Source organism: Lepidochelys olivacea, assembly GCF_965140295.1.
Source record: "Lepidochelys olivacea isolate rLepOli2 genome assembly, chromosome: 10".
Taxonomy (NCBI): domain Eukaryota; kingdom Metazoa; phylum Chordata; order Testudines; family Cheloniidae; genus Lepidochelys; species Lepidochelys olivacea.
In genome coordinates, this window is record NC_140420.1 from 31,416,561 (window position 1) to 31,441,477 (window position 24,917).

Consider the following 24,917-nt stretch of genomic DNA (forward strand, 5'->3'; position numbering starts at 1 on the left):
ACTAGAAATATCTCATGGTAACATTCTACTTGGGTTTTTTGAAACAAGGACATTTCCAGATTAATTTCATCTCGGAAAAAAAGACTCACATACCTATATGATTATTGCATGGTATCCTTAGAGGACAAAGTAAGGTGGTTTGGGTGCCCTGGCAGAATTTTTCTATACATTAACATGTTTGGATTTACTGCAGTTTAATTTTAGCTCTGAATTTCCTGGATGTATTATATTTGGTTTGGGGATAATTGTGACATCTCTAATATATTTTATCCTATATACTGATATATACTGTTAACTGTAACTCCATCAAAAAGGAATTAACTCAGGGAAGTCCTATGTCCTATTATACAGGAGGCCAGACTAGATCAGGGATCGGCAACCTTTGGCACGCAGACTGCCAGGGAAACTCCCTGGTAGGCCGGTTTGTTTACCTTCAGCGTCTGCAGGTTCGGCCGATCACAGCTCCCACTTGCCGCGGTTCACCATCCCAGGCCAATGGGGGCTGCAGGAAGGGTGGCCAGCACATCCTTCGGCCCGTGCTGCTTCCCGTAGCCCCTATTGGCCTGGGACGGCGAACCGCAGCCAGTAGGACCTGCGATTGGTCGAACCTGCGGACGCAGCAGGTAAACAAACCATCCCGGCCCACCAGGGGCTTTCCCTGATGGGCCGCGTGCCAAAGGTTGCCAATCCCTGGATGAGATCATCACAATGGTTTCTTTGGCTTTTATAATCTATGAATCTTAGAACCAGAAAATTGAATTTTTCATTCAAAAATGTTTTGACAATTTCAAGACTTTTTCTTCAACATTTTTTGAGTTGGGAGATTCATCAGAAGTGACCCTGTTTCACAGAGTTTGTTTCAAAGAATCAATATTTTTTTGATGACCTATAACCTTTTTTGGTGCCTATAACCACCCCAGAGCATTAATTCCTTGAGTAAGATATGCACACAACCCTAATGGCTATTGTTTTTCCACAGGTCCCAGGAGGTCTGATTCTAAAACACATGCTCTAAAAAGTGTGGCTCTACAGAGGTAATTCTCAAAAGGAGAACATGAATTTAATTGTGAGCCTTTTTATGAACAGTGAAATTCACACTTCTTAAATTAACTAACACTTTAAGCCACTAAATTTAGCAAGCCCATTAATTCTATGTATACCTTTGTTAAAGTAATAAAGGCAATTTCCTTGAAGTTTATAAGTTTAGTCATTATTAAACCTGTCTTTATAATTAATCCAGTAAATGTAGGTCTAGATCCAAAACCCAGTGAAATCAATGGATAGACTACTATTCATTTAATAGGCTTTATATCACGCCCTTAATCAGCCAGTTGCAAATTTGGTGTGTGATTTCTCTTAAATTAGTAAACTTGACTATGTTGGTGATTATCTTTCTGCTGTATAGGTATTTAGGTCTATAAACCTGGCAGATATCACCTTGATCACCTTTGCATTAAATCAATACATGCAGCAGATGTCTTCAGAAGTGCCCTTACATTTTAATCAACAATGACAGTGAGACAGTACTTTTTATTTGAGATGTCCTTTAAATTAATACACATTTTCACTTAAATCAATTAAATTTTCTGTAGTAATTGTGTGGCAGGTTCTAATAGTTTTCTTTCAACCACTTCTTTTGACCTTCAGTTCCTGTTTTAAAATCCCAGATCCCTAAACAATCTCAACAATTTCAGTTTCTGTTGAAGTACTTGTTCAAACTGAGATAAGCTTTGCATGAATTGCAGAAATATTCAGGATTCACTTGGGATGCATTTAAACACTTCTCCCCACTCATGGCTTTTTCTTTTTCTTTTTTTTTTTGAGGGGTGGAAAGAAGGGGAAGCAGGTGGTGATACTCAGGATCTTAACAAAATAGTAGTTTTGGTCAGGATTTATTTTAGCAGGGGAGGGAGTGATCAGAGGGCTGTTATAACTTAAATTGTAAAGCTCTTTATTATTTATTTCTTTAAAAAATACTTGAATAAAAATGAATACAGCAGAAATGGTGCTAACTTTTCCATATCACAGATGATAGCGGACCATTCAGAATTATTTTCTATTATTTCCCCACATGAAAAATAGTAGGCTAGATCCTCAGCTGGCATAAGTCAGCACTGCTGCACAGGAATCAATAGGACTACACTAGTTTGTACTAGCTGAGAACCTAGCCAAAGTGGGGTTTTTCCAACTATTTCATGTATCAAAACAATTAAATCAATATACAGTTACATTTGCAACATATTCAACACACGGTGACAACAGACCAGTATTATTTACTCCACAAATAGAATTCCTTTTCAAAGGGTTCAGAAAGGTCCATTGTATCCCCCCTGCTTACAGTATAACATCCTGTAACCCACATTTAATACACACAGCAACAAGGATTCCAGAAAATAATTTAAGCTGGTGTTATATTGTGTTTGTTAAGACGGTTTCCCCTGCGGCAGTTTCTGTACATTTGTATTGCCATATGCTTATATAAGAACACAGATGAGAGCAAGTCAGAAAGGATAAAGCTTATCTCATTTATAATCCACAACAGAAAATCCTCTTTGACTCAGTACCTGGGAATTTTTTGAACTGAACATCATAGTGTACTAACTAGAATAATTTCACAGTGAATTGCAGACATATGAATCAGTAACCATCTGCCATGTAATGTCTCTTGCAATGCTAGAATATTTTAAAATTTTAACATGCATACACAGATTGTACATGCCAAATTTCAAGTGACAAAAACTACAGGAACCTGAGTTGGAAAGTCAGTCGATCTCTCTCTCGTAAATCATCTACAAATTAATCATGTGATCAGTCAAGTAGTCTTCTCTATTCTGATAATATAACCCAAACAGAGACCTGCATATTGAGATGCACTTACCTTTCAGCGTCTCAGTTTCTAATTACCAGTAAAGCCACAACAAACACTCTATGCAAGGATTTTGTTACCCCTTCTGAAATACTAGCAAGACTCTGAAAGAGAATACTGGCTTTGTTGGTGAAAACACTATGAGTTGCATGTCTACCACTTAGAATTAAGACAACAACAAAACCCCACAGTAGAGACATCCTGCAAGATCTCCTTTCCTGTTAGAGAAGACAATATCTATATGTATTTCACACTTTTGGAAGGAAGGTCAACCTGAGTCTATCTAGGTCTAAGGTGAGTGTACACAGCAAGGAGTTGAGAAGAAGCTGCTTACACTAAGAGTCGTCGTGTTGTAATTCCAAATCTTGATCTTAGATATACCAAAGTCACGTGACCAGCTGGGATTGCGGATAACAAAGTAAAGCTGAACTGGTGCATGGAAAGGGCACGTCCACAGGAAGCACTCCTTGATGCTCTAAAACACGGACAAGCAGAGATGGTTAGTAATACGCTTTTCTTCTCCTGAAGCAAAGTAGTTGTGATTAACTCACTGCTCACCAGAAAAAGGGAGCAGAGAGCCCAAGTCACAGGAACAACAAATTGACAGACAAGACTGCTAAAGAGAAAGCAAAAGAAAAAACCTTTAACCCCAGTCTCCAAAGTGTACATTCTACTCTACTGCCTGCAGAAAAGCACAGAGCAGACGGGCTGTTAGATATAGGTCTGCTACCTGCTGTGCTTGTGAGAAGTTTGCATGCTCACCAGCGCTAAGACTGTCTGCAATGCTTTGTACATGCAGGGTCAAAACCAGTCCACAGTTTATTTTAATCAAATTAATCAGCTTGCAAGTTGAGGAGGGCAGGGGAAGGGGAAGGAGAGTATGATTTGTGCCCACAGGACACTGAGAAAAAAGATTAATTCAATTTCTGAAGGTACATTTCCGGTTTAACCCTTGGGAATAAGGGACTCTATGTTATTTTCTGTACTGCTCATGCTTTACCAGACTCCTATGCAGACAATTTTAGACCTAGAGCTTACAGATATACAAAGGTGTGTGCTTGATGGTTTTTTAAGCCTCACAGAGAACCACATTATGGATATGAGTAGACATCTGAGAATGGACAAAAGGGATTAAAAAACACAAGAATGTAGTACCCCCTGTAGCTGCAATGATCTACCTCCGCATGTGCAGCTACTAAGTTTATATCATGGGTCAGAAAGCAAAACCCAAAATCCGCACCCCGGTTACTGAGACCCTCTTGTGATCTTACATTGCCAACAGCTGGGAAAAGTGTAAGAAGCAAAGGGTTTAAAAAGCCAAGAGGAAAAGGGTGGGACATATTCTGGTAACCAGAAGGGATGGTATTTTGGCAGCTATAGGTAAAGTCAGGTGAAGGTGCACAGTATGAGAACTTCTTGAAAATTTTCTGTTGAACAGTTTTTTCAACAGAAAACTGAGTTTTTGACAAGAATTTTTTGTGAAAAGTATGCTTTCTGTGGAAATTTTTTATTTTTGGTCAAAAATTGAATGACCAACCCCCAAAATATTTCAGACAAACCCCAAAATATTTCAATTTAGAAATGCTGCTGCAGTCCCACAAGAGAGTTCAGTTGTCTCATATTCCCTTTTCCCTGTATTTCTGACCAGCTCAGTATAGGAGGGTTTCAGAGTGGTAGTGGGTTTTAGAAAGTTGGGGAATGGGAGTCACTAGAGCGGTGTGCGGGGACTGACTTTGACCTTTTCCTTTCCTCCAGAGCACTCCTTTTTCTCTGGACCACCTCATTCTCCTCTTTAAAATTCTTCCATTGAAGTTGATGTGGAAGTCATTAGAAAGTTAAAATTTTTATTCTTGCCTTCAAGGCTGCAGGCAGCTCTGGTCCTGCTTATAGTTTGCAAGAACCCCACAACCCTCAGCCCCTTTTGTTCCCAGTGGAAGGTGTAGGTCTTAAAATTTGCCTTTGATCATATAGACACATAACACAGAATATATGTAATTTATAAAAAACACACATACCACCAAAACAAAACATTACACTGCACACACAATTTTCCCCAGGGAAGAGTATGATAGAAAGATCAAACCACATGTGATAGATATTAGTCACACTGCACTGTACTGGAAGACATGCAGTATAAGAACTTGCATAGAACAGGACAGAATAATATGCCGCACATCACCGTTACATCTGAGTGGCTCATATACACTAATCCATTTATCTTCAGACAGTGTGTGAAGGAGAGAAGTATTATCCCTATTTTACAAACTGGGAACAGAGGCCCAGAGAGATTAAGGGTAAATTTTTCAAAAAGCACCTACGTCACTTAGAACCTGAAGTCCAATTGACTTTCCGTAGAATTTAAAGACTTTTGAAAATTTTACCTCAAGTGACTTGCTGAAAGTCACACAGTGAGTGTATGGCCAAGGTGAAATCCTAGCTCTGTGGAACTCAATAGTAGTTTTGCCACTGACCTCAATGGGACCAGGATTTCATCCCAGAATTCCTGAGTTCAATGGCTTTACCACAGAGCATCCTTTCTCCTCCCCCACCTCTCGCTGCCTACACTTCATCCAATGTTTCCAAGATGCACACCCCTTTTGTTCAATTCTTTCACTCATCTTCATGCCACGCCTATGCCTGGAACACCTTCTCTTTCTACTCTACCCAGTGACTGCCCTTGGCAAAAGGTTAGCAGTGGGGTGCCCCAAACTTCTGTCCTAAGATCAGTGTTTAAAATATATTAGGAGTCTGGAAAAAAAAGTAAAGGTGCAAAATTTTCAGAAGACACAATTATTTAGGTTAATCATGAGAGGAAAAATAAGGAAATGCAGAAGATTCACAAGACTTTCCAGAAAAATTGTATCTTGGCAGATAGATGTATTACATTGTAGTCCATTGTTTTATAAATGTAATGTGCTCCTGTATTTAAAGCCTATATTACAGTGTAAACACACAAGGAGAGAGAGTTATCGTCTTCTGACTTTTGAGCATGAAATTGTGCAAATCCGAACATTCAAAATTCAATTACACAAACTCATCCATGTCTATAGTGCTAATTATATATTGGTCACACCCATCTTGGACAGAGACGTCCATCAGTGATAGCCATAAACAATATATTACACACATTTAAAATCACTGAATAAGTGGTAAAATTCAGGTTTAAATGTTTTAGAAAGAAAATAGCTTACTGAGAGATCATAAACTATAAAGAAAACTATTGAAATGAAGGAGGCCTGTACAGGTGGGATGAGGGCAACTTACATTCAGGCTTCTATTGACCAGACAAGAGAGATCCCCTGGAGAGTCAGCATTTCGGATGTCCACGTCATGAGGAGACACAAACATCCTGACAGCATGTAAATCAAAGAATTCCACCTCCGTCAAGCCCACATTGACTGCATTCCCCCAATTGGAGAGGATTTCCATAGTCACATAAATGGCATCCTGTACTTCTGCCTTTGTTTGCAGCTGATCCTAAAAGAGAGATTGTTTATACACATAGATTATATACAAAAAATATAGTAAAAGGATGTTATGATTGCAAAGTCAAGCACCCAGAAGTTAGGAAATGTCAGAATCAAATATTCTGTTAATCTTTAAGGTGCCAGCGGTCTCCTTGTTGTTTTTGTGGATACAGACTAACACGGCCACCCCCTGATACTTGTCAGAATTTAGGGTGTTTAGATAATGTTCATTTGAGCTCATGCGCATTATCATGGTCCTGCCAAACGTCACACAGGAAGCCTATTGGAGAGTAAGGACTAGAACTCAGCATTCCTGGGGCCCAGTCCAGTCCCAAGCATTTAAACGCAAGAGACTCTCCTTTCTCTTCTTGCAACTCTCTGCCTCATTCACTTCATTCTGTATGGTGAGTCAGGCAAGGGTGTTCTGCAGAACAAACAGTATGTGAGCCATAAGTAAAAATTGCCTCTGACAGCATATGCCTTGGGAGTCAAACTGAAGTTGCACAAACAACCAATATTTTGGCACCTTCTAATTTCTGGGTGCTTGGCTTTGCAACCATAATGATTATTTACTGTATTTTTGGTATGTAATCCTTAGATTTGCTAAAAACAATAATAAAGAATGATTACTTACCTTATAGTAATTGTGGTTCTTTGAGATGTGTTATCCAAATGGATTCTACTCTTGGTGCGAATATGCCCCATGCACATGAGATATGCTTATTTTGGCCAGCAGAATCCATTGGGGCCATGCCTGCACCCTATACTTCCTTATACTCCTCCATCACACCCATCTGAAGCCCTAAGGGGTGGAGCAGGCCCAACCATACCACAGTTCCTTCACCAAAACAGAATCCCTGAGGAGTAGAACTTTGCAGTAGCAGGGTAGAAGGGCGGGTTGTGGAATCCATGTGGACAATAAATCTCAATGAACCACAGTTACTGTAGGGTAAGTAGCCATTTCTCCTTCAAGTGATTGATCACATAGATTCCACTCTTGGTGATCTACAAACAGTTATCTCTTTGATTGGAGTTGGGCAGTAGGAATCAAAATGGTTGTAGGACAGCTCTACCAAAATGGGGATCCAATCTGCAAGTGTTTACCATGAAATAGAAGTGTTTTGTAAATGTGTGGACCAAGCTATATGTAACTGCCCTAGCCCTAGCCCTACAGATTTCAGAAATAGGGACATTCTTCAAACAGGCAGCTCTAACGTAGTTAGGTGGACCTAAGCTGACTAATTCATAACTTGTCCTTATACAGTTGGAGACCCACTTAGATAAGCTCTGAAGATATTGTCTGAATCATAATCTCTGCAAAGGACACATAGAGCCCCAATACGTTTCTGAGTAGTTGTTGTCATGTCAGTACTACATCAAGTATGTGAAGTTTAGCTTCCCCCAAGGTTGAGCAAGTCTCGGGAAAGAAAACTGGGAAATGAATAAATTGGCGTGCATGGAACTCTGAAACAATTTTGGGTAGGGAATTGGGTTGAGACCTGAGGATGATGTTGTCCTTATTAAATAATGCAGAAGGCAAACCTGCCATGAGGGCCGGAATATCTCCTGCCCTTCAAGCTGATGTAATGGTGTGAGATCCCTACCCTTATATTCACCCTTTTTACAAGACTATGATACATTTTGTACAAAGTATGCCTTGTGAGGTATCATTTGAAAATTCATAATTTGCTGAACATTATCATCCTGGTAAAATATGTGTGATAGCACTGTATGTAAAGTTATAAAATTTTACTATAGAAGACATGCTCCAAGTCTGGGAAAATAGCTTCAAACAAGTTCCCCAGACATGCTAGCCAACACCTCAACCAGGTGTCAACACAATCAAATGGACTATCCCTGGTTAAACAGCCATTCTTTTACAGGAAAAAGGGTGTGAGCAAGAAATCTACATATTGCCAACAGAACAGCTGGAGGTTCCCATACAAACAGACTTTCTGCCACCCTGTCCCTGAGTGAAAGGTGACTGTTACCAAAGTCTTTGTAGATAGAGGTGTAGAGAAGGATACTCCACTGTACCCATGAAGAGGTTTTTCCACCAGTTTAATGAAGACTTCTTGTGGGACCTTGTACAGCATGTCCACATGGTGTCTGCTGGATAGATACTAATTTCAACCATCCTTTTATGGAGCATAGATGAAGTCTGCAAACTGCATAACACAGGTGCATGAGTCCATGAATCCCAGCAGTCTAAGGCATACTCTTACTGATATTTTTGAATGATCTTCAAGGTGGTTGATGAGACTTACTGTTATCTGGAACTCTTCCTATGGAAGGTAAGCTCTCACTGACCTGGAGTCTAACACTGCTCCTCTGAACTCTATGCTTTGAGTTGGAATCACTGTGGAGTTTTATCTGTTGGTTTTGAGTCCCAGTGAGGTGAAGAGCTATAAGGTTACTTGAATTGAGTTGGTCACCTGTTGGATGATCTCCTCGAATCAGCTAGTCTCTGAGGTATAGGTAGACTTGGTTTCCTTGTCTCCTTAGGTGAGCTGCCATGAATGCCAAGTACTTGGTGAATACCCTCAGTATTGTGGAAAGACCAAAGGGCAGGACTCTATACTGGTAATCAGATGTTTCTACAAGGAATCTGAGGTATTTCCTGTGCTGGATGAATAGATAAGTGGAAACAGGCCTCTTGCAGGTCAAGAGCCAAGAACCAGTCCTGGAGATCTAAGGGAGGAATTATGGAGGGTGAGGCATGGGAGCCAGCAAACAGAACTGTAAACAGGGGAGTTTGAGTGGGACTTCTGTTGGAGTAGAAGGGAGGAGGAAAGCCCCTGGTCCTTAGTATGTGACAGTCTATACTACTGTGTTCACCACTTTTACAAAACTATGATAAACTTTGTACAAAGTATGCCTTGTTAGGTATCATTTGAAATGTCATAATCTGCTGAATGTTATTGCTTTGGTAAAAATGTGTGTATCCGTGTTGTATGTAAAGTCACAAGATTCTATAACATTGTAATAATTTGCCCTAAGGTTAAGAAAAGCAAGCCCAAATCAGTTTTTAGAGACAAAGACAATGGGAACGTGTGAACGTTAAAGAGGTCCCTAGCTAGACCCAAATCTGATCCTGGAGTCTGTAGCATACCCCAAGCACTATCCCAAGAGAACCTCTAGTAGCTTTCTTTCCCAAAGTGATTTTGACCGAAACAGACTCTGTTTTATCCATTCCTAATTTCTTTACAGTCTACCTCATCATTAATATACAATGCTACAATCCACCACCTTTACTTTTATTTCTGTCTTTCCTGAACAGTACATACCCTTCAATCCCTGTACTCCACTCATGACTTCTATTACATCATGTTTCTGTTATCCCTATAATAGCTGATTTCACTTCCTGCACCAGTAGTTCTAGTTTCTCCATTTTGTTGCCCAGGCTCCTTGCATTGGTGTACAAACGTCTTAGTTGTTTCTGCTTGGCTTTGCCTACATTCCTCACCCTATTGAGGACAGTCATTCTACAGCCAGTATCGCCTACCTGACTGCTAGCTTCATTGGTATCGGCACTGTTTTTCCTCTTGATGTCCATTCTCCTACCCACTGCTGTTCCTTTCTCAGTGGGGAACTGGTCTTTTTCGGAGCTGGCTCCTCAGATACAGGGTCCATGCTTAACTTTTTGGGAGTCTTCCCTGCATGCTCCAAAGGTTCCCCTTTCTTAGCAAACGTGTGCCCCAAGGTTGATGTGGCGCTGGATCTGTCCAGGGACAGATGTATACGGGATGTCTTCTGACCTGGCTCAGAGGGTGGTTGCAGGGAACGTTCCATCACCAACAGTCTGAGCTTTATTTCCCTGTTCTTCCTAGCCCTGAACTTAAGAGCTAAACAAAAAGAACATTTCTGGAAGATGTGGGACTCCCACAAGCAACGGACACAGTTGGAATGTCCATCAATATAGCCTCCTGGGAAAAGAGGCAGCGTTTCAAGCCTGGCAAACTAGGCACACCTCATCAGGAGAAGACAAGTCTCATGGAGAAACAGAGAGGGAAAACAGCCCTCTCACCTAAATTAACTATCTATTCCAGTGGTGGGCAACCTGCGGCCCGTCAGGGTAATCCGCTGGCGGGCCACAAGAAAGTTTGTTTACACTGACCATCTGCAGGCATAGCTGCCCGCAGCTCCCAGTGGCCATGGTTCACCGTTCCTGGCCAATGGGAGCTGCAGGAAGTGGCGGCCAGCCCGCGCAGTATCCTTTACCCCCTTTCCCTCCAGGTGGCACCTTTTCCACTCAGCTTCCGGAAAGCATCGTAGAATCTATTGACTGAGTTCAATTCCTAGTTCAGCCAGAACTGACCTTTGCAACCTTTCAGTTACTCCATCTGTAAAATAAAGGAGGAATGATACTTGCCTGCCTCGCAACATAGGTGTATGAGGCGGTGGCAAAACTAGCTAATTTTCCCTAAAGAAATGGTTGAGCTATTTTTGGTTAAACTTTCTTAAAAGAATTTAAGAAAATTTCAGCCTGAACAGTTAAAATTTGACAAAGAGTATAGTTAGGTAACCCTAACTATAGCTGTTGGTAGGAGTTCTACCTATAATACACACACATACCCTCTCTCTGACCAATCATCATCTGAAAGACAGCAAGTTTTCAGGTATGGAATATATGGAAACCACAGAGGTAAATCAAGACTCCAATCACTTGCACAGTCTGAACTTACTTCCTGCTGGGTGTGTCTATGGAGCAAGAGTTGCAAGTGACTTTGAAAAAAAGAGTTCATTGTGCCACTATACAACTACATTTTCCAAACATATATGACCAGCAGGACCCATATGACCCCTTCTCACTGCAAGAGAGTGAGACCCTGGCAATTCAGTAGTCCAAGGAAGCCCATGCCCATAGCTGTGCCTGCTCCCTGAGACGTGTTGAAGTCATGTTTCTTGTGCCCTCTCCCACAAGGCAACAAGTCATTCAAAGTACCACTTTTGCATTTTGGTTTTTGATAAGATCTTGATGAGAGAATAGTTACAAAGCTGTGATTATTGCACCTATCTGTACAAGCCTTATTTCTCACCACAGAATCTGGCTCCGGTTCCTCAGTAGGTAGGACTTCGTGACTGTGGCAGCTAGAACAGCTCTCAATTTCCTGCAGGAGTTTCAAAAGTTTCCTCTGTTGCCTGAAACATAGTTAAACTCTTAGGAATTTTGTTTCTGAACTTTTTACTTGGAAAAAAAATACTGAGTTAGAGTAAAGGTGAAGAAAACTCAGAATGAAAAAAAAACCCACCTAACTCATGCAGGACATTACAGTTATTTAAAAAACCCTATTAGAAGCCCATGAAATTCAGACAAAGATGTACCTAAAAAGCAATGCAAACACTGATTATTTCTGCCCCCGTATCAACTGCAGCAGCATTTTTCTTTCTTTATTTCCCATGTACTTGCTTTGCAAGATATGCTATTTTAGATAAAGGATTTTTCTTAAGAACGTATTCAGAGAAGGTGAAGTTTAATCACAGTTTATAACTACCTACACAAAAGAAGATATTTGATACCAGAGGGCTCTTTAACATACATGTAAGTATCTATATGGGGAACAAATATTTAATAGTGGGCTATTCAATCTAGCAAAGAAAGGTATAACACAATCTAATGGCTGGAAGTTGAAGCTACACAAATTCAGAGTGGAAATAAGGTGTACATTTTAACAGTGAGAGTAATTAACCATTGGAACAACTGAACAAGGGCTGTGGGGGATTCTCCATCACTGATAATTTTTAAAAACAAGATTGGATGCTTTCTAAAAGATAGTCTCTAGGAATTATTTCAGGGACGTTCTCTGGCCTGTGCTATAGATTCATAGATATGAAGGACAAAAGGGACCACTGTGACCATCTAGTCTGACCTCCTGTATAACAAGCCTTATTTCCTATCTGAATTTGTCTAGCTTCAACTTCATGTTATACCTTTCTCTGCTAGATTGAAGAGCCCATTATTTAAATATTTCCCCCTATGTAGATACTTATATACTGTAATCAGGTCACCCTTTAACCTTCTCTTTGATAAGTTAAACAGATTGAGCTCCTTGAGTCTATCACTATAAGGCATATTTTCTAATCCTTCTCATTGCTCTCCTCTGAACCCTCTCCAATGTATTAAAATACTTCATGAATTATGAGCACCAGAACTGGACAAAGTGTTCCAGCAGTGGTTGCACCAATGCCAAATACAGAGATAAAATAACTTCTCTACTCCTGCTTGAGATTCCCCTATTTATGCATCTGAGAATCACACTGGCTGTTTTGGCCATAATATCGCACAGGGAGCTCATGTTCAGATGATTATCCATCATGATCCCTGTCAAGGTTCCTTTCCCACTCTGAACTCTAGGGTACAGATGTGGGGACCTGCATGAAAGACCCCCCTAAGCTTATTCTTACCAACTTAGGTTAAAAATTTCCCCAAGGTGCAAACTTTGCCTTGTCCTTGAACAGTATGCTGCCACCACCAAGCGTTTTAAACAAAGAACAGGGAAAGAGACCAATTGGAGACGTCTTCCCCCAAAATATCCCCCCAAGTCCTACACCCCCTTTCCTGGGGAAGGCTTGATAAGAATCCTCACCAATATGTACAGGTGAACACAGACCCAAACCCTTGGATCTTAAGAACAATGAAAAAGCAATCAGGATCTTAAAAGAAGAATTTTAATTAAAGAAAAGGTAAAAGAATCACCTCTGTAAAATCAGGATGGTAAATACCTTACAGGGTAATCAGATTCAAAACATAGAGAATCCCTCTATGCAAAACCTTAAGTTACAAAAAGACACAAACACAGGAATATACATTCCATCCAGCACAGCTTTACCACCCATTAAACAAAAGGAAATCTAATGCATGTTCTAGCTAGATTACTTACTAACTTTACAGGAGTTGTAAGGCTGCATTCCTGATCTGTTCCTGGCAAAAGCATCACACAGACAGACAAACCCTTTGTTCTCCCCCTCTCCAGATTTGAAAGTATCCTGTCCCCTCATTGGTCATTTTGGATCACGTGCCAGCAAGGTTATTTTAGCTTCTTAACCCTTTACAGGTGAAAGGGTTTTGCCTCTGGCCAGGAGGGATTTTATAGCACTGTATACAGAAAGGTGGTTACCCTTCCCTTTATATTTATGACAATCCCCAAATCTTTTTCAGAGTCACTGCTTCCTAGGATAGAGTCCCCCATCCTGTAAGTATGTCCTATGTTCCTAAATGTACATGTGACGTTGCACTCCATATGTTTTAAGGAAATATGCTAATGAGTGTGAAAATAATGTAACTGGAATATGCTTTATGCAAAAGGTCTCTTGTAAGGTATCATTACAAAGCTTATGATCTACCGAGTGTGTTCATCCTATTTGTTTGTATGTATTATTTCTATGTCTGGAGTTAGGAGAATAAGATATAAACTTTATTACTGATGTAAACATGTTAAGTGGAAGCCATTAAGGGTGCTTTAGAATTAATGAACTGTGAATAGGTTTGTTTACCTGCAAGTCTTCCTGTGTACCTGTCTTCCAGCTACTAGGTAATAAAGAAGGAGATCTTACAGTGACATGTGATCATGTCACCTGAACTGGAATCCATCTTAAACCTGGTGCTTTTCCATTTAGAAGGAAGGGTGGGGACCTAGAGAGAAAAAAGATTCCCGCCTTGGGCCAAAGCTATAAAAGGGGGTGGAAAAGAACAAAGGGGGCTGCCAGTCATGAGAAATCCCCTAGTTACCACCTGAGCTGGAACTAACAAGTGCTGCACCAGGGGAAAGGATTGGGCCCAGACTAGAAAGGAATCTAGTCTGTGAAAGAAGCTTATTGGAACATCTCTGAGAGTGAGATTTACCTTTATTCAGTTTTTTAATATATTAGACTTAGACTTGCGTGTTTTGTTTTATTTTGCTTGGTAACTTACTTTGTTCTGTCTGTTATTACTTGAAACCACTTAAATCCTACTTTTATACTTAATAAAATCACTTTTGTTTATTAATTAACCCAGAGTAAGTGATTAATATCTGGGGGAGCAAACAGCTGTGCATATCTCTCTATCAGTGTTATAGAGGGCAGATAATTTATGAGTTTTGCCTGTATAAGCTTTATACAGAGTAAAAAGGATTTATTTGGGGTTTGGATCCCATTGGGAGCTGGGTGTCTGGGTGCTGGAGACAAGAGTACTTGCTGAGCTGTTTTCACTTAAGTCTGCAGCTTTGGGGGCGTGGTTCAGACCATGGGTCTATGTTGCAGCAGGCTAGCAAGTCTGGCTCAACAAGACAGGGTTCTGGAGTCCCAAGCTGGCAAAGAAAATGGGCTCAGAGGTAGTTTCAGCACATCAGGTGACAGTCCAAGGGGGTCTCTGTGACTGAACCCGTCACAGTACACATTTACATTTAGCTGTATTAAATGCATACTGTTTGTTTGTGCCCAGTTTACCAAGCAATCCAGATTATTCTGTATCAGTGACCTGTCCTCTTCATTATTTACCTCTTTTCCATTTTTTTGTCTCATCTACAAACTTTATCACTGATGATTTTATGTTTCCTTCCAGAACATTGATACAAATGTTGACTAGCATGGAGACAAGAACTGATCCCTATGAGACCCGGCTGTATGATGATTCCCCATTTACAATTACATTTTGAGACCTATCAATTAGCCAGTTTTTCATGCATTTAATGTGTGCCATGTTAATTTTATATCATTCTAGATTTTTAATCAAAATGTTATGCAGTACCAAGTCATACACCTTACAAAAGTCTATTACATCAACATGGTTACCTGTATCAGCTAAACTAGTAAAACTCATAAAAAAAGATATCAAGTTAGAAAGGAGCTATTTTCCATAAATCCATGTTGATTGGCATTAATTACATAACTCTCCTCTAATTGTTTATTAATGGGAGTCCCATATCAGCTGCTCCATTACCCAGGATCAATGTAAGACTGACAGGGGTATAATTATCCCTGTCATCCCATTGACTTTTTTAAAAAATTGGCACAACAATAGCTGTCTTCTAGTCTTCTGAAACTTTCCAGTGCTCCAAGAGTTATTGAAAATCAACATAAATGGTTCAGCGAGCTCCTCAGGCAGCTGTTTTAAAACTCTTGAATGCAAGTTACCTGGACCTGTTGATTTAAAAATGTCTAACTTTAGTAGCTTCTGTATAACAACCTCCAGAGACACTAGTGGAATGGAAAGAGTGTTATCATCACGATATGATGAGACTATGTCACCTAATGTTTTCCCAATACAGAACAGAAATATTTATTGAACACTTCTGCCTTTTCTGCATTATTATTGATAATTCTATCATTTTCATCAATTAGTGGACTAATACAATTTTCAGGATTCTTTTTGTACCTAATATATTGAAAAAACTCCTTTTTATTGTCTAACTTTGCTGGCCATAGATTTCTCTTTGTGTCCTTTGACTTCCCTTATCAATTTTCTACAATTCCTAACTTCTGATTCATATTCCTTTCTTTCAGCTTCCCCCTTCTTGAATTTGTTCTAGATAGATAGATAGATATCTGTTGTGACAAAGTCAGGCCAGACGGCTGCAAGAGGGTCCTGGAAGGCCAATATATTATCCCTAGAATGTTAAAAGCCCTTTTCCCTACAAGCTGAGAAATGGTTACCTCAGGTCAATTACGGACACTGGAATCCAATTAAGGGCTGCCTGAGGCCTTTAAAAACCCCTCCTCTGAGGATAGGAAGGGAGGGAGAGAGAGAGAGAGAGAGAGAGAGAGACAGACAGACAGACAGACAGACAGACAAGCTGCTGCCAGCCTAGTGGCAACAGGGAAATAAACTGCTCCAGGATGAGAGCTTGTGTTCCTTCCCATAGGGAGACAGCCAAAACTGAGTGCCTGCTAGGGGAAGGACTGATGCTCCAGAGCAACCAACAGGATGACACCTTGCCCCAGCGAGGGGGGTAGAGAAAGGTACCCTCATGGGTTTTTGTTCATGAGACTGTTTCTTTGGTGGAGGATCACCCTTAGGCCGACCCTCAGGCCTACCCTGAAAATACAACCAAGGGAGCACAGAAGGGGGAAGGCAAACCCTGCCTGAGTGGGGCTGATTACCCCAGGCCCACCATCACCTGAGGGGGAAGCGCTAAGGCTAGCAAGAGAAAAGAGGTGCCTTGCCACACGATATACCTATATTTTCAATTTATATAAAGATATCTATATCCATCTATAGATATATAAAATATTCAGTAAGTATATAATAATAGCTGCCATCACGTCTCCTCTAAACCAGGTTGTTTTGTTAACCAGCACAGCCTTCTTTGTGGCTGTTTGGGCATCTAGTAAGGTGCTCTTAAATGAGTCCCAATTATCAGTCACATTTTTCTTTGTTAAATTCTTCCTCCCAGTTGATTTAGCTCATAACTGTTTTCAGCTTTGTGACTTTTCTCCTATTATAGGACCAAATATATATATATATATTACTGTCTGAACTTTATTCTGCTTGCACCTCCTTCTCAACTGTCAAGTATTTGGTTCCCCAGGGGAACAGCTTCCTGCTTACCTACAGTACTGGATGTTCTTTGACATCTACCTCCTCAGACAATATGGCCCTGAGGCCCACCTTGGAGTAATCCATTTGGAGGATGAACAGTTTTGCAAAATCGGGCCTTCCTGTGCTCCTCTCTAGTCTGTCTCTGGAATCTCCTCCACTGCTGAGCTACTTCCTCTTTGAATGCTCCCACAACTGGAAACATGCCTAGCAAAGGCGAGGGGGCGTGGCTTCCCGTGTCCAGAGTGGCTCCTTAACCCTTGCCTTGTTGGTGCAGGATTGATAAATCCCATCACACACCCACTCTCACCTGGACTGTAGCAGAAAAGTCTGTTGAACTTAGAAGACCAATATTTTCAGCCTCTCCCCTGTACATAACCAAGATGCAGGTCATCCTGCCTTTTACAGGGTAGAGACAAAATATGGGACACAGGAAGGAACATCTAGAAAAATATGTTGTTGGTAAGATTTATCCCATTACACAGAGCAGAAATTACATGCTTCTAGAAATAATCACGAGAAAGGATAAAACCAGAGAACCACAATATATGATATCAATAATCCAGTCACATTAAGGAAATCACTCTTAAATAAACTAATATAGTTACCTGCTTCCCAAATGGCCAATTCTTTCAATGGCTTCTGTGACTACAGTTGTTTCCTGTTGTTTTTCTGAAGGCTCAGTTGTTGCAGAAATAGATGAAATTGAAACAGAAGGCAGCTATGTAAGAAAAAATTAACAAATTTTATATACACTATTCCCTACGCACATAAAACAATATGAGCTGTGGTTTGTGTCTCTGAAATGAATGAGAGTATGGCCAAATTCTGATTTTAGCTAAACTAATGTAAATCCAACCTATTTCCGTTGAATTTAATGGAATTACTGTGGATTTACACTGTTATAGCTGAGATTAGAATCTGGTCCTTTACATGTAAGGCAGGTGAAAATAATGTAAAAGGATTTCATACCACCCTTTAAAATAATTTATTAATATGAGATTTAAAGCATACATGAAAGAGCGAAAATGCAATTTCCTTCCCACTTTCAGCTTGCGCCACTTCAATGTGCTTTCATGAAAATAAGAAATTACATCCCTGCAATGGCAGTCCTCTGCTGATAATACTTTGAAAGAAAGAGCACTGCCCTTGTCTCATGATCCTGCATGTGAACAGGGCAGAAACTCCTCAAATTCAAAGGCCTAAAGTCACTGGTGGGGCCTGATGCTAAAATCACCTGCTCCTTTCACAATAGATGATAAAAACTGTCATGGTTACAGTGCAATCTGCTTTTTAGATCCCTTTGAAGGCCCAATTGAGTGCACCCTTCTGGTGACAGACTTGGCTTCGTTCACGTCTGTCAAAGGCAGAACTCCAAGGCTCAACCACTCTTGGATTGAATCTGTGGATTGCAGTCCCCCTTATTTCCCAACCATTATAATGTGACAGTCCCAACTGTATTTGGAACCTGCAAGAAAAATTCTCTTGGGAGACTTATGGCACCTTAGAGACTAACAAATTCATTTGAGCATAAGCTTATGCTCAAATAAATTTGTTAGCCTCTAAGGTGCCACAAGTACTCCTGATTCTTTTTGCTGATACAGACTAACACGGCTATCACTCTGAAACTTGGGAGACTTGTGAACCATGGTTAATTAAAGTGACTCAAAACTGATTTCTTCAAAACAAACATTGTTTACACACCCAGATATAGATAGAAAGCAGAAAGGGATAAAACAACAAAAGGTCTATTTGCCTGGGTCTTACCTAACTCTTACCCTTTTCTTGAAAGTTTCCCATAAGTTCCACTCAGTCCAGGCCCCCTACTTCTGGGTTGCAAGAGACAGCCATGCTATGCACCATTTTCTGCCTCTCTCTCCCTGCAGCATGTCCCCCAGGCCGCTGATGCCCACACACCCCTTCCTTCCTCTCTAGGAAGAAGTCTTTAATGGTTTAATGTTCCTTTGATTCTAGGCTCAGGCTGCGGAAAAATAAATCTGCTAGCCTGGCTGAAAACAGGCAGGTGGGCATTTTCCAATTAATAGTTCCCACATTATTTTCTTAAGGAGAGTTGGTATTCTCTTTGGAGGAACCTTGTGACTGTCATTCATTTCCTGCTTGTTTTCACCTAACAGCTTTCTTTGATTCAACTTAATGCAGTCCTACCGGACAATATCAAGCACTGAGGTACACAGGACATTCATTAAAAAATGCAAATATCTCCCCGGTTCTTCATAAGAAGATTCCCATATTTATCACAATTGTACAAAGTACAAAAGATTACATAATCTTTAAATGCTGAAGGAAGAGTGAGCTCTGATCCATCACATTACACAGATTTCAGAGAACAGCTGTTACTAGTGTGACAGATGGTCAGCTGTTCTGTAATTATTTATAACTACTATATGTTGACCTGGTTATTGAGATGTTTACTATGTGAATATATTGGTTTAGTTTAATAGTAAGCTGTAAGAAAATAAACAGAAAGGAAACAACAGCTCAAGATAAGCTACCCTATAGTGAATATTAGAGGGTTATTGTAGGACAATGGGTGAGCCCTTGGCTCTGAGGAGTCTGCCTCAACCTCCTGTGGAGCCTGCTGAATTGGTTTGGACAAGCAGAGCCAAAAGCCTGTCAACTGGCAAGCCCAAAGGAACTCTAGCTGGATAAAATGAGGCTCTCTTTTCCAGGGGGGAAATTCCAGGTAATTGTTGGGAGAGCTGTTCAAACTAACACAGACACCTATTTGGGTATCTGAAGAAGCTAGGTCTGCTTAGGACACCCTCACAGAATGATAAGGCTTTAGGTAAGAAAGACACACATGTTGACTGTTTTAAAATCCTTTTTCTCTAAATGTTGCTCCTATTGTTAATATTAAGCAACATACTGGTTTAAGATGGCTGTCACATTTTATTCATCACAGGTCACAGATTCACAAAGGGATGGATGGAGGTGTACACAGATGATTCTTGAGGGCTCTAGTAAACTTTCATTAATGACCATGATAAATCTCTGTATTACGAAAATATGAAAAATTTCTTTGCGCTGCTTCTCTTGGACCACTTTCAGGGGTATGACTGAGGTTTACACCATGTGTTTCATCGGGTCCTGGAAAAAACAGTTACTAACCTGCTCAGTAACTGTTCTTTTTTGAGATATGTTGCGCATGTCCATTCCATTCTCAGTATGTGTGTGTCCAGCGCAGGGATGTCAGAAACTTTTCCCCTCAGCAGTACCCACTGGGACGTTCAAGTGCCCTCTGCTGCCATGCACCAGCGCATGGACATGTAAATGGCAGAGCCACCCCTAGCTCCCCTCAGTTCCTTCTTGCTAGAACTCCCATGTTAAGGGGCAGGAGGGTGGGTCATGGAATGGACACATGTGACACATCCCAAAGAATAACAGTTACTGAACAGGTTAGTTTTTCTTCTTTAAGTGATTGCACATATGCATTCCACTCTTGGTGACTCTCAAGCTGTGAAAACAAGAGGTGGGATTGGACAACGACTCATCCAACTCTAGCATTGTCTCTGGAGTCTTGAGTCACAGCATAATGGGAGGCAAACATGTGGACTGAGGACCAGGTTGCCACTCTACAAATGTCCACAATTGGAACATGTGCCATAAAAGCCACTGAGGCAGATTGGGACCTCAGTGAATGAACTGTGACTCTGCTCACAAGGGTGACATTAGCCATGTCATAGCACACGCGTATATAGGAGGCTATCCAAGAAGAAATTCTTTGGATGGAGACTAATTGTCCTTTTGTTCTGTCTGTCACCTCTACTAACAGTTGGGAAGACTTAGGGAAGTGCCTGGTTCTGTGCAGTTAGAATGCCAGAGCTCTTCTGATATGCAGGGTACGGAAACACTCCTCTTCCCTGCTCGAATGCAGCTTCAGGTAGAATGCAGGCAAATAAATTGGCCGGTTCGTATGGAAAGATTACACCACCTTTGGGACGAACATTGGTTGAGAATACAGGTAAACCTTGTCCCTAAAGAATATCACATAGGGAAGCCCAGACATTAAGGAAGGCAGCTCTCTTACCCTTCTGGCTGAGGTGATGGTCACCAAAAATTCTCTTTATTGACAGATGCAGTAGAGTGCAAGTAGCCAAAGGCTCAAACAGGCCACCCATAAGTCTTGATAACACTAAGTTTAGATCCCACAGGGGAATGGGAATCTTGCACCTGAAGATACAATTTGACTAGGCCTTTCAAAAATGTATGGACATGTCATTAGAGAAAAATCCACTTCAGGATGGAACAGTGAAATAGTTACAAGATGTACTTTAATCAAACTAGCAGCCAAACTTAACAGCCAGAGCTAATGTGCATGTTGACTGTGGGCAGGCAAAGGGAACATCTACACATACACTGGCTAGACTTGTTCACAAATGTAGGGAAGGGAGGACATGAGAGCGTACGTTCACCACCGAATCTAGATGATGACAGCTCAGAAAGTAGACTTATGCCAGCCAACCCTGTAGAACTCGGAGGTGCAGTCTGGCACACTGAACCAGGTAAGTGCAGAAATCCATGTGCCCCAGAAGCCTCAAACACTTTTGTGCTGTTGTGACCAGGTGAGCTTTCATACCTATGACAACTGATTAAATTGCTTGAACCTTTGAGTCTGGAAGAAAAGCTCTGTCTTGAGTTGAGTCCGTTACAGTCCCTATAAACTCTATCCTCTGGACCAAGGAGATGAAAGACTTCTCTGTGTTGACTAGTAGTCCCAAAGCATTGACTGTCAACTGGATCAGGAATACACTACGCTGTACCTGCAGTCCGGATCGGCCCTTGACAAGCCAGTCATCCAGATAGAGTTGAACTCCAGATATTCTGAGGAATGCAGATACTACTGCCATAACTTTTGTAAAGACCCTGAGAACTGCTGACAGGCCAGATGGTAGCACAATGAACTGGTAATGATTTTGATTTACCAAAAATCTGAGGTACATCCTGTGAGCTTGATTGATTGCCACATGGAAATAGACATCTGTTAAGTCAAGCAAGGGTGGCACCAGGATCCAGGGAGGGGATAACAGGAGCTAGGGTGACAATGCAAAACTTTATTTTTTAAGAATTTGTTGAGTTGACGCAAGTCTAAGATTGGTCTGAGACTCCTCTTCACTTTTGGAATTAAGAAATAGAGGGATTAAAACCCCTGCCATCTGAGACAGTGTTGAAACTCCTCTGTGACCCCCAAGCAAAGGAGAGACTGTACCTCCTGGAGGAGGATTGTCTCGTGGGAGTAGTCTCCGAAGAGGGATGGGGAAGAAGGGTGGGAAAGAATTTTAGAAACAAACTGGAGACCTACTGGTCTGAAATAACTTGGTACCAAGCACTGAGGAAATGGGACAGACCATTTGCAAAAGTGGGGGAATTTGGGTCTGGAGAGATGGAAACTGTTTGCAACCTCAACAGGCCCCTCAAAATGATTGTTTGGCATTTCCCACAAGTCTTGAAGGGCCTGGGGCTGGAGCCAAAGTAGCAGGAGACCTGAACCTATATCTCCTGGACTTCAAGGCTTGTAACTTGGTCAAACCAAATCCTATTTCATCTGGAACAAGGCCATGCACTGCTCCTCCAGGAGAAATATTTCTCTGCTAAATGACATACCACAGACATGCACTAGATTTTTTTCATGTTCTTGTCATTAAGAATGTGACATATATGTACAAATGGGTAACCTAGCTGTGCGGTGAAAAGTCTGTGGGTCAAATATGAGGTGAATAATTAGGGACAGATGAAGCTCAGGAAAAGGACCCTAAGGACCTTGTAAGAGAGATAGAGAGAGGCTCCTGTAGGCTTTGAAAGGTACACAGAATCTGAGGCAAGGAGTTGGGCTATGGAATTTACACATGCAATCAGAGCCAGTAGAATTTAAAAGTCCCAGGAAATGAAATGCCATCTTTTGTTTGTTTTCTTTTTAATGCCTTAATTCTGCCCTGTAGCACATTTACATGTTGAAGGTGGGATTTTCAAAGCCTTTAGTGTTAGTAGTTACTGGAAGTAAATTGCTTCCCTGAGAGTAGAGTTAGGCCAACACTGAGACTGGGGGCTTTTGAAAATCCCACTCTGTGTCCCAAGACAATGCCTATTAAGTAAGTATTACCTTACTTTCATAAAACATAGCAAGTTCATGTTATTTGTGAATATGCAGAGGGAACTACTCTCTCTCTCAACCACAAAACAACAGACATCACAAAAAATAAAAAGGAGATTGGAGAATTTGGCAGCCCATAACCTGGAAAGAGATTCTGTAACACCAACAGACCCAGTCCTGAATTCCAGCCAAGAAGGGTCTGATCCAATTCTGAAGCAAATGAAAAGCTCCCATTGACTTCAATGAAACTAGGATCAGGCCCTAAGTGCTTGGTGAATGTGTGCAGTGAAAGTCATGTGACTGCTTTTCAAATTGTTTGGGTGTTAACTTTGAGGGAGGGAATGGCAGAAACCAGAAGGATCCTTTCTATCTCTAGGAAGAAGAGTCACATAAATGGTTAACACATTCTTTTCTGATCTTCTCTGAAATCAAGAAAGAGCTGTAAGGTAATATCCCCAGAAAGTGCATATGGGATGACCACACTATTCCATTTCATGTAGTGTTAAGATTCACCCCACCACCTACCCTTGTAAGGCTTTAAATCAGTGATACTCAGACTGAGGCGTCTGAGCCGCAAGTGGCTCTTTAATGTGCCTAATGCGGCTCTTTGCAGCATATGATATTAAAACACTGTGTGATTTAATTATTAACCACTCAGAATGCTTTTACTATGTTATTAACCAACAATAGTTGATAAAATAATAATACTTCGTCAGTCATTTTGCTGTGAGCATTATATACCACATATATAAAAAATTAACTAAATATTTCCCCTGCCATTCTATTTAAATATGAATATATACTACTATAGTAAATGAAACAATGAATTCATACTAATACTCTTTTGGGTAATGTTGATTGCCAATTTGGCTCCTGAACCACTGAGGTCTGAGTATCACTGTACTAAACTATATAAGATTCCTATTCATGTTTAGGGAAAGGAAATAATTTTTGCTAGTGAACACCTTGGATCTCTCTTGTCCCAGGTCAGTACTTTGGCATACCATTTGATGGCTGGTAGAAGTCTCCAGCCTTCTGCAAAGCATCTCTCTTTGCAAGATCTCATTTTCAACTTGCATAGCTTTAATGACAGCAGAAGCAGATTGCTCAGGATCCTTCTTCTCACACACATTCCTTCGAGTTGCTGACAGTGGCTTTTCTGGTCGACTTACTGGTCCTGACATCAAAAAGTAGCAAGAAATGTTTTTTGATCATCTCATACACGCATAAAATACTGTAAAAGCCCAAGCATGAAATATCTGGTCTAGTTATTAACAAAGGGCTGAACTGGCAGCTTGCAACCCAGCCCAAGTAAGGCACAGCATATAGGTGATGCTAATGTTTGCTTTAAATTTAGAGTTCCAGGTCTTCTCTACCCTGGGCAACTAGTGAACAAATGACATCACAAAAGAATATAGACAGCAGTTTTCAGAGTAGCAGCCGTGTTAGTCTGTATTCGCAAAAAGCAAAGGAGGACTTGTGGCACCTTAGAGACTAACCAATTTATTTGAGCATAAGCTTTCGTGAGCTACAGCTCACTTCATCAGATGCAATGCAGTGTGGCTGTGGTAGCATGCATAGTGGCAGAATGGGCCCGGCTGAGCTGTGCCGAATACATAGCCACTGGTTTCCGACAGGTTTGTACTTGGCACAGCTCAGCCATGCTCATGCTGCCGCTACACATGCTACCACAACAACACTGCTATTTATATGCATGTTAGCTCAATAAGAACTAGCGTGAGTATATGTACACGAGCAGGGAATCGCACCCCTAGTACATAATGTAAACATAGCCAAAGGCAAAACAACCAAACACAATCCTTCCTCTACAGCCCTCAAAAAGCCCAGACAACTTTCTGGCCTACTGTTTTTAAAACACAGCTTAATCATACTATAAGAGTGATAACAGGGACATTGAAGCCAGCAAAACTTGTGTGATTACCAGTCCTACCTCATATT

The 24,917-nt window shown here is 40.9% G+C and overlaps 1 protein-coding gene across 5 annotated transcripts in view; it reads right to left on the reverse strand.

Annotated features, from left to right (window-relative positions):
* The window catches only part of KATNIP (katanin interacting protein), a 179,513-nt gene that overhangs the window by 77,973 nt on the left and 76,623 nt on the right, over nucleotides 1–24,917 (reverse strand). For 3 of the 5 annotated variants that reach the window (XM_084642115.1, XM_084642117.1, XM_084642116.1), the window contains 5 exons: nucleotides 23,963–24,135; nucleotides 17,458–17,570; nucleotides 11,373–11,475; nucleotides 6,131–6,343; nucleotides 3,201–3,341 (listed from right to left, as the gene is read on the reverse strand). In XM_084642115.1, the coding sequence (XP_084498241.1) occupies nucleotides 3,201–3,341; nucleotides 6,131–6,343; nucleotides 11,373–11,475; nucleotides 17,458–17,570; nucleotides 23,963–24,135 (743 nt within the window). Of the gene's footprint in view, nucleotides 1–3,200; nucleotides 3,342–6,130; nucleotides 6,344–11,372; nucleotides 11,476–17,457; nucleotides 17,571–23,923; nucleotides 24,136–24,917 lie in introns of all 5 variants that reach the window. The other 2 variants (XM_084642113.1, XM_084642114.1) reach the window with 1 other exon arrangement.